We start from the raw sequence: 10,612 nt of genomic DNA on the forward strand, positions 1-10,612 counted from the left end.
TGTCACGTCCGTTTGGCATCGTGTTCGGCCTGCGTTTGGCATCGTGTCGCCTGCGTTTGGCATCGTGTAGCGTCCGCTTGGCATCGTGTCGCGTCCGTTTGGCATCGTGTCGCGTCCGCTTGGCATCGTGTCGCCTGCGTTTGGCATCGTGTCGCCTGCGTTTGGCATCGTGGTCGCCTGCGTTTGGCATCGTAACGTCCGTTTGGCATCGTGTCGCGTCCGTTTGGCATCGTGTACGCTTGCGTTTGGCATCGTGTCGCCTGCGTTTGGCATCGTGTCGCCTGCGTTTGGCATCGTGTCAGCGTCCGTTTGGCATCGTGGTCGTCTGCGTTTGGCATCGTGTCGCGTCCGTTTGGCATCGTGTCGCGTCCGCTTGGCATCGTGTCGCGTCCGCTTGGCATCGTGTCGCTTCCGTTGGCATCGGTCGCGTCCGTTTGGCATCGTGTCGCGTCCGTTTGGCATCGTGTCGCCTGCGTTTGGCATCGTGTCGCCTGCGTTTGGCATCGTGCAACGCCCGTTTGGCATCGTGTCGCTATGCGTTTGGCATCGTGTCGCCTGCGTTTGGCATCGTGTACGCTTGCGTTTGGCATCGTGTCGCCTGCGTTTGGCATCGTGTATCGCTTGCGTTTGGCATCGTGTCGCTTGCGTTTGGCATCGTGTACGCCTGCGTTTGGCATCGTGTAACGTCCGTTTGGCATCGTGTCGCCTGCGTTTGGCATCGTGTCGCCTGCGTTTGGCATCGTGTCGCCTGCGTTTGGCATCGTGTCGCGTCCGTTTGGCATCGTGTCGCCTGCGTTTGGCATCGTGTCGCCTGCGTTTGGCATCGTGTCGCCTGCGTTTGGCATCGTGTCGCCTGCGTTTGGCATCGTGTCGCGTCCGTTTGGCATCGTGTCGCGTCCGTTTGGCATCGTGTCGCCTGCGTTTGGCATCGTGTCGCCTGCGTTTGGCATCGTGTCGCCTGCGTTTGGCATCGTGTCGCGTCCGTTTGGCATCGTAGTCGCCTGCGTTTGGCATTGTGTATCGTCCGCTTGGCATCGTAGCCTGCGCTTGGCATCGTGTGCGTCCGTTTGGCATCGTGTCGCCTGCGCTTGGCATCGTGGTCGCCGCGCTTGGCATCGTATCGCGCCCGTTTGGCATCGTGTCGCTGTCCGTTTGGCATCGTAGTCGCGTCCGTTTGGCATCGTGTCGCCTGCGTTTGGCATCGTAGTCGCGTCCGTTTGGCATCGTCGCGTCCGCTTTGGCATCGTCGTCGCCTGCGTTTGGCATCGTGTCGCCTGCGTTTGGCATCGTGTCGGCCTGCGTTTGGCATCGTGCGCCTGCGTTTGGCATCGTGTCGCCTGCGTTTGGCATCGTGGTCGCCTGCGTTTGGCATCGTGGTCGCGCCCGGTTTGGCATCGTGTCGCGTCCGCTTGGCGTCGCGTCCGCTTGGCATCGATGTCGCGGCCCGTTTGGCATCGTGTAACGTCCGCTTGGCATCGTGTCGCGTCCGTTTGGCGTCGCGTCCGTTTGGCATCGTGTCGCCTCGCGCTTGGCATCGCGGTCGCCTGCGCTTTGGCATCGTGTCGCCATGCGTTTGGCATCGTGTCGCCTGCGTTTGGCATCGTCTTCGCGTCCGTTTGTGCATCGTGTCGCGTCCGTTTGGCATCGTGCTCGCCTGCGTTTGGCATCGTGGTCGCCTGCGTTTGGCATCGTGTAACGCTCTGTTTGGCATCGTGTCGCCTGCGTTTGGCATCGTGTAACTTCCGCTTGGCATCGTGTCGCGTCCGCTTGGCATCGTGTCGCGTCCGTTTGGCATCGTGTCGCGTCCGTTTGGCATCGTGTCGCGTCCTTTCGGCATCGTGGTCGCGTCCGTTTGGCATCGTGTCGCGTCCGTTTGGCATCGTGTCGCGTCCGTTTGGCATCGTGTCGCCTGCGTTTGGCATCGTGTCGCCTGCGTTTGGCATCGTGTAACGTCCGTTTGGCATCGTGTCGCTTGCGTTTGGCATCGTGTCGCTTGCGTTTGGCATCGTGTCGCTTGCGTTTGGCATCGTGTCGCTTGCGTTTGGCATCGTGGTCGCGCTGCGCTTGGCATCGTGTCGCTGCGTTTGCGCCGTGCGTTTGGCATCGTGTAACGTCCGTTTGGCATCGTGTAGCGTCCGCTTGGCATCGTGGTCGCTCTGCGCTTGGCATCGTCGCTTCTGCGCTTGGCATCGTGTCGCCCTGCGCTTGGCATCGTGTCGCGTCGCGTTTGGCATCGTGGTCGCCCGCCCGCTTGGCATCGTGTCGCCTGCGCTTGGCATCGTGTCGCCTGCGTTTGGCATCGTATCGCGTCGCGTTTGGCATCGTGTCGCCTGCGCTTTGGCATCGGTATCGCCTCGCTTGGCATCGTGTCGCCTCGCGTTTGGCATTGTGTAACGCCCGTTTGGCATCGTGTCGCCTCGCGTTTGGCACGTGTCGGCCCGTTTGGCATCGTCGCTGGCCGCTTTGGCATCGTGTCGCGTCCGCTTGGCATCGTGGTCGCTTGCGCTTGGCATCGTGGTCGCTTCGCGTTTGGCATCGTAGCGCCCGTTTGGCATCGTGGTCGCGTCCGTTTGGCATCGTGTCGCCTGCGTTTGGCATCGTCGTCGCCTGCGTTTGGCATCGTGGTAACGTCCGTTTGGCATCGCGTCGCCTGCGCTTGGCATCGTGTCGCCTGCGCTTGGCATCGTAACGTCCATTTGGCATCGTGACGCCATGCGCTTGGCATCGTGGTCGCTTCGCGCTTGGCATCGTGGTCGCCTCGCGCTTTGGCATCGTGGTCGCGCTGGCCGCGCTTTGGCATCGTGTCGCGGTCCGCTTAGCGTCGCGTCCGCTTGGCATCGTGTCGCGTCCGTTTGGCATCGTGGTAGCGTCCGTTTGGCATGCGTGCAGCGCCCGTTTGGCATCGTGCGCGCCCGCTTTGGCATCGTGCCGCCTGCGTTTGGCATCGTCGCCAGCGCTTGGCATCGCGGTCGCGCCGCGCTTGGCATCGTGCTCGCGCCCGCTTGGCATCGCATCGTCGTCGCTTGGCGCCGTATCGTCGCGTCCGCGTTTGGCATCGTGTCGCTTCGCGTTTGGCATCGCGTCACCTGCGTTTGGCATCGTGGTCGCCGTCCGCTTGGCATCGTGTACGCGTCCGTTTGGCATCGTGTCGCCTGCGTTTGGCATCGTGTCGCTGCGTTTGGCATCGTGTAACGCCCGTTTGGCATCGTGTCGCCTGCATTTGGCATCGTGTAACTTCCGTTTGGCATCGCGTCGCCTGCGCTTGGCATCGTGTCGCTGTCGCGTTTGGCATCGTGTCGCGTCCGTTTGACATGCGGTCGCGTCCGTTTGGCATCGTGCCGCGTCCGTTTGGCATCGTGTCGCGTCCGTTTGGCATCGTGGTCGCCTGCGCTTGGCATCGTAGCCGCCTGCGTTTGGCATCGTGTCGCCTGCGCTTTGGCATCGTGTCGCGTCCGCTTGGCATCGTGTCGCCTGCGCTTGGCATCGTGTCGCCTGCGCTTGGCATCGTGCAACTTCCGCTTGGCATCGTGTCGGCGTCCGCTTGGCATCGTGCGCGCGTCCGTTTGGCATCGTGTCGCGCCCGCTTGGCATCGTGTCGCGTCCGTTTGGCATCGTGTCGCGTCCGTTTGGCATCGTGTCGCGTCCGTTTGGCATCGTGTCGCCGTCCGCTTTGGCATCGTGGTCGCCTGCGCTTTGGCATCGTGTAACGTCCGTTTGGCATCGTGGTCGCTTGCGTTTGGCATCGTGTCGCTTGCGCTTGGCATCGTGTCGCTTGCGCTTGGCATCGTGTCGCTTGCGTTTGGCATCGTGTCGCGCTGCGCTTGGCATCGTGTCGCCTTGGCGTTTGGCATCGTGTAACGTCCGTTTGGCATCGTGTCGCCTGCGCTTGGCATCGTGTCGCTCTGCGCTTGGCATCGCGTAACGTCCGCTTGGCATCGTGTCGCGTCCGCTTGCATCGTGTCGCCTGCGTTTGGCATCGTGGTCGCCTGCGCTTGGCATCGTGTCGCCTCGCGCTTGGCATCGTGTCGCGTCCGTTTGGCAGTCGTCGCCGGGCCCGCTTGGCATCGTGTCGCCTGCGCTTGGCATCGTGGTCGGCCTGCGCTTGGCATCAGTGTCGCGTCCGCTTGGCATCGTGTCGCCTGCGCTTTGGCATCGTGTATCGCCCGCTTGGCATCGTGTCGCCTCGCGCTTGGCATCGTGTAACGTCCGCTTGGGTCGTGTCGCTTGCGCTTGGCATCGCGGTCGCCTGCGCTTGGCATCGTGTATCGTCCGCTTGGCATCGTGTCGCCTGCGTTTGGCATCGTAACGTCCGTTTGGCATCGTGGTCGCTTGCGTTTGGCATCGTGTCGCCTGCGCTTGGCATCGTGTATCGTCCGTTTGGCATCGTGGCCGCTGCGTTGGCATCGTGTAACGTCCGTTTGGCATCGTGTCGCTTGCGCTTGGCATCGTGTCGCCTGCGTTTGGCATCGTGACGCTCTGCTTTGGCATCGTGTCGCCTGCGCTTGGCATCGCGTAGCGTCCGCTTTGGCATCGTGGTCGCCGTCCGCTTGGCATCGTGGTCGCCTCGCGTTTGGCATCGTGACGTCCGCTTGGCATCGTGTCGCCTGCGCTTGGCATCGTGTCGCCCGCGCTTTGGCATCGTGTAACGCCCATTTGGCATCGTGACGCCTGCGCTTGGCATCGTGTCGCCCTGCGCTTGGCATCGTGGTCGCCTCGCGCTTGGCATCGCGGTCGCGCCCGCTTGGCATCGTGCATTCGCTTGGCGCGTCGCCCGCTTGGCATCGTGCCGCTTTGCATCGCGCGCTGGCATCGTGCGCCTCGCGCTTTGGCATCGTGCGCGTCCGCTTTGGCATCGTGGTCGCGTCCGCGCTTGGCATCGTGGTAACGTCCGCTTGGCATCGTCGTCACGTCCGCTTGGCATCGTGTACGTCCGTTTGGCATCGTGTCGCCTGCGTTTGGCATCGTGTCGCCTGCGCTTCGTGTCATCCGCTTGGCATCGTGTCGCCCGCTTGGCATCGTGTCGCGTCCGTTTGGCATCGCGTCTGGCATCGCGTTTGGCATCGTGTGCCTGCGTTTGGCATCGTGTCGCCTGCGCTTGGCATCGTGGTCGCCTGCGTTTGGCATCGTGTCGCCTGCGTTTGGCATCGTGTCGCGTCCGCTTGGCATCGTGTCGCCTGCGTTTGGCATCGTGTCGCCTGCGTTTGGCATCGTGTCGCCCGCTTGGCCGTCGCCTGCGTTTGGCATCGTGTCGCCTGCGTTTGGCATCGTGTCGCCTGCGCTTGGCACGTCGCTTGGCATCGTGGTCGCCTCCGCTTGGCATCGTGTCGCGCCCGCTTGGCATCGTGTCGCCTGCGCTTTGGCATCGTGTCGCCTGCGTTTGGCATCGTGTCGCGTCCGTTTGGCATCGTGTCGCCTGCGTTTGGCATCGTGTAACTTCCGTTTGGCATCGTGTCGCCTGCGTTTGGCATCGTGTCGCGTCCGTTTGGCATCGTGTCGCGTCGCGTTTGGCATCGTGTCGCCTGCGTTTGGCATCGTGTCGCCTGCGTTTGGCATCGTGTCGCGTCCGTTTGGCATCGTGTCGCGTGCGTTTGGCATCGTGTAGCGTCCGTTTGGCATCGTGTCGCCTGCGTTTGGCATCGTGTCGCCTCGCGCTTGGCATCGTGTCGCCTGCGTTTGGCATCGTGTCGCCTCGCGTTTGGCATCGTGTCGCCTGCGTTTGGCATCGTGTCGCCTGCGTTTGGCATCGTGTCGCCTGCGTTTGGCATCGTGTCGCCTGCGTTTGGCATCGTGTCGCGTGCTGGTTCACTGACAAGCTGACTGTGGTCTCTAAAGGCCACTGTGAAATGAAGTACGAAAACATTAGTCGAAAGAAAATCAGATGCGCAAATCGACCTTTAAGGTTCTACCTCCACTTGTGTAGATCTAAAGGAATGAATAGATAGGTGTTTTCCTAAATGCTCTGTGGTATATGCGGCCTGTACCGGTCGACTGTTCTGTAGCCAAACGATGATGATGATGATGGTGGTCTATACGCAATATGATACTAGACCTCCCTAGGGTGTAGGGGCTGGTTTGGGATTGGTTGAAAGTGTGTTTGTTTTGCAGTTTATGTCATTTTTGGAGAGGACACTGTAAACCTGTTCCTGCCAAGCCTATGGTCATGTGGATATTTTGTTCCTGTGTCAACAGGATCGCCCCACCGGTTCTGGTTCTGGCCTCCAGTGGACCAAATGTCATGCGCACCCCTCTGGCCCCCGGGGCGGACGTTGGGCCGCCAAACGAAAAAGAGGTAATTTCACCCGCTTGTATCACGCAAGGCATTTCCTGTGATGATAAGGTTTAGTGAGACCAGCGCATATAACTGTAAATGCCCATCACTAACATTTCTGTCATTTCCTGCAAACAAGATTGCACCCCCATCTGGCCGTTCAGGAAAAAAACATTAGGACATATATTAAAAGGGAATACATATTGATCTCTGTCTGTTTCTCTGTCTGTTTCTCTGTCTGTCTATAATAATATATCCCATTTAGCAGACGCTTTTGTCCAAAGCGACTTACAAGTCGGCTGGGGCCACTACTTTTACATATGGGTGGTCCCAGCGGGAATCGAACCCACGACGCTTGGCGTTGCAAGCGCCATGCTCTACCGACTGAGCCACACAGGACCCCATGTCTCTCTGTCTGTCTGTCTGTTTCTCTGTTTCTCCGTCTGTTTCTCCGTCTGTTTCTCCGTCTGATTCTCTGTCTGTTTCTCTGTCTGTCTGTCTGTCTGTCTCTCTCTCTCTGTTTCTGTCTCTCTGTTTCTGTCTGTCTGTCTGTGTGCTTGTCTCTCTCTCTGTCTGTCTGTGTGCTTGTCTCTCTCTCTGTCTGTGTGTTTGTCTCTCTCTGTGTGTTTCCCATATGGTCTCTCTCTCATGGTATCCCCCACACCCCCATCTCCTCTCCCACTGACTTTAGTTACCCATAAATCCAACGACCTCGTCCATGGGGGCGTCGACCCCAGACACCCTGTCACCTGACGGGGGAGTCTATGAGCTACTGCCGACCGCGGGGGCCATAATTTGACGACACAGGGTCACGGACAGCGGTGTACAATCTGCTTTGATGGCTGGTCTTGACACAGCCAGCCTGCTAGCACACTCATTGCTCATTTTAATATATCTCTGGAGCCCAGCAGCTTTAGATTGGATTTTTCTGTGCATAGAGTCACGTTAGAGAGATGAAGAGTTGGCCCGTTGTGTGTTTGATGGGGATTTTGTCTTTTAATGTGGATTTGAAGCCTTGTAAAGAAAGAGGCTGTACTGTAGTTTGCCGCGTGTTTTGGAGGTGACCTCATGACCTGACATAATGGTGTGTTTCTGGTCTTGGTGTACTATAGTCGTCTATCGTTCTAAATGCGTGTGTCTTCCTCAACAGCACGACGGTGAGCAGATCCAGGAGTACTACAGGCAGAAGAAGCGCGTTCAGCAGCACTTGGAGCAGAAGCAGCAGCAGAGACAGCTGTACCAGCAGATGCTGCTGGAGGGAGGGGTTCACACACAGGAGGGGCCAGATGCCCAGCATAACCTCACTGAGAAGTTCCTCAACAGGTTAGAGACAACACACACACACACACACACACACCTGGAGGGAGCACAACCTCACTGAGAAGTTTCTACATCTTATGGTCCACTAATTAGTGGTTAAGAGCGCTGGGCCAGTAACTGAAAGGTCACTGGTTCGAATCCCTGAGCTGACTAGGTGAAAAATCTGATGTGCCCTTGAGCAAGGCACTTCACCCTAATTGATCCTGTAAGTCGCTCTGGATAGGATCGTCTGCTAAATGACTAAAATATAAATTAATAATGAGTCAAATATAAATACATAAGATATTTCAGAACAAGTAATATTCGAAATAGACATACAGCACCAGTCAAACGATTGGACACACCTACTCATTCAAGGGTTTTTCTTTATTTTTACTATTTTTTTCCCATTGTAGAATAATAGTGAAGAGATCAAAACTATGCAGTAACACATATGGAATCATGTAGTAACCAAAAATGGTTTTCTAAAGATCAATTAGCCTTTTAAAATTATAAACTTGGATTAGTTAACACAACGTGCCATTGGAACACAGGAGTGATGGTTGCTGATAATGGGCCTCCGTACAGATATTCCATAAAAAATCAGCCGTTTCCAGCTACAAAATTAATTTACAACATTAACACTGTCTACACTGTATCTGATCAATTTGATGTTATTGTAATTGGCAAAAAAATGTGCATTTCTTTCTAAAACAAGGACACTTCTAAGTGAGCACAAACTTTTGAATGGTAGTGTATATTTCTAAAATACAGTTTTTGCTTTGTCATTATGGGGTATTGTGTGTAGATTGATGGGGGGGGGGGGTCTGAATGCTTTCCGAATGAACTAATAGTGAGATGAAAATGTTTACATGCTTTGCAAGAAGAACGATTTCCACAGCGAACATGTTGTCTGTTTTGAAAGAATATTTCATTATTTGAGTTTGAAAATTATTTGGTCTGTAACTTTTTTTAAATATATATCCTGATCCTATGTCCTGATCTTTGATCCACAGCTCCATTTATGAATTTGAATTCTCTAGCAACAGATTGTTGTTGTTGCTTCAGAAATGATTGCGGCTACAATTTATAAATAAATTGTATTACATATTGTGATATCAATTAAACAATGTTAGCATAAACACAATTGCGTAGTTACCACACTGCTTAGTAGCTATTAAGTAGTAGATTCCCAAACAGCCAACAGTAAAACAATAGTCATTAGGCTGGAATTGTGTAGTAATACGAATGAGAAGTGTTTGTTAACCAGTAGGTCCCAAAACTCTGCTCCTCTCTACTCAAATCACAACATCAGCACTACTAACTGACCACTCATGTTGTAAATAAAACAAAACATGTGTTATTGAGATAACATGAGGTCGTGATGAAGAGTAAAATAAAAAAAATAATGAGCTTGTGGCTATATACTGCCATCTGGTGGTGACTAGAAACAATTGCATAACAGGAACGATTACAAACCTTACAGAGCTTGAGAGGATCTTTTAAAATATATATATTTCACCTTTATTTAACCAGGTAGGCTAGTTGAGAACAAGTTCTCATTTGCAACTGCGACCTGGCCAATATAAAGTAGCAGTGCGACACAAACAACAACACAGAGTTACACATGGAATAAACAAACATACAATCAATAATACAGTAGCAAAATCTATATACAGCATGTGCAAATGAGGTCTGATAAGGGAGGTAAGGCAATAAATAGGCCATTGTGGCGTAGTAATTACAATATAGCAATTAAACACTGGAATGGTAGATGTGCAGAAGATGAATGTGCAAGTAGAGATACTGGGGTGCAAAGGAGCAAAATAAATAAATACAGTATGGGGATTGGATGGGCTATTTACAGATGAGCAATGTACAGGTGCAGTGATCTGTGAGCTGCTCAGACAGCTGATGCTTAAAGTTAGAGAGCGAGATATAAGACTCCAGCTTCAGTGATTTTTTTTGCAGTTAGTTCCAGTCATTGGCAGCAGAGAACTGGAAGGAAAGGCGGCCAAAGAAAGTGTTGGCTTTGGGGGTGACCAGTGAAATATACCTGCTGGAGCCGTGCTACGGTGGGTGCTGCTATGGTGACCAGTGAGCTGAGATAAGGCGGGGCGTTACCTAGCAGAGACTTGTAGATATCCTGTAGCCAGTGGGTTTGGCGACTAGTATGAAGCGAGGGCCAGCCAATGAGAGCGTACAGGTCGCAATGGTGGGTAGTGTATGGGTCTTTGGTGACAAAATGGATGGCACTGTGATAGACTGCATCCAATTTGCTCAGTAGAGTGATGGAGGCTATTTTGTAAATGACATCGCTGAAGTCGAGGATCGGTAGAATGGTCAGTTTTACAAGGGTATGTTTGGCAGCATGAGTGAAGGATGCTTTGTTGTGAAATAGGAAGCCGATTCTAGATTTAATTTTGAATTGGAGATGTTTGATGTGAGTCTGGAAGGAGAGTTTACAGTCGAACCAGACACCTAGGTATTTGTTGTTGTCCACATATTCTAAGTCAGAACCGTCCAGAGTAGTGATGGTGGACGGGCGGGCAGGTGCGGGCAGCGATCGGTTGAATAGCATGCATTTAGTTTTACTTGTATTTAAGAGCAGTTGGAGGCCACGGAAGGAGAGTTGTATGGCATTGAAGCTCATCTGGAGGGTTGTTAACACAATGTCCAACGAAAGGCCAGAAGTATACAGAATGGTGACTTCTGTGTAGGGGATGGATCAAAGAAGCACCAGCAGCAAGAGCGACATCATTGATGTATACAGAGAAGTAGCCTACCTATACATCTGCAGAGAACAATGGGAGAAACTACCAAAATACAGGTGTGCCAAGCTTGTAGCGTCATACCCAAGAAGACTCAAGGCTGTAATCAGTGCCAAAGGGCTTCAACAAAGTTCTGAATACTTATGTCAATATGATATTTCAGTTGTTTTTTTGTTGCAAAAATGACAACCTGTTTTTGCTTTGTCATTATGGGGTATTGTGTTTTAGATGAGGAAAAATACAAATGAATCAATTTTAGAATAAGGCTGTAAGG

At 53.7% G+C, this 10,612-nt stretch overlaps 1 protein-coding gene across 1 annotated transcript; it reads right to left on the minus strand.

Moving 5' to 3' along the window:
• Positions 1 to 4,108: 4,108 nt before the first annotated feature.
• LOC135536206 (cylicin-2-like) lies at positions 4,109 to 5,341 on the minus strand. Its single transcript, XM_064962580.1, has one exon. The coding sequence runs from the start codon at positions 5,339 to 5,341 to the stop codon at positions 4,109 to 4,111; it is 1,233 nt and encodes a 410-aa protein (XP_064818652.1).
• Between the last annotated feature and the right edge of the window lie 5,271 nt (positions 5,342 to 10,612).

The sequence above is a fragment of the Oncorhynchus masou genome, unplaced genomic scaffold (assembly GCF_036934945.1).
Source record: "Oncorhynchus masou masou isolate Uvic2021 unplaced genomic scaffold, UVic_Omas_1.1 unplaced_scaffold_5736, whole genome shotgun sequence".
Lineage (NCBI taxonomy): Eukaryota > Metazoa > Chordata > Actinopteri > Salmoniformes > Salmonidae > Oncorhynchus > Oncorhynchus masou.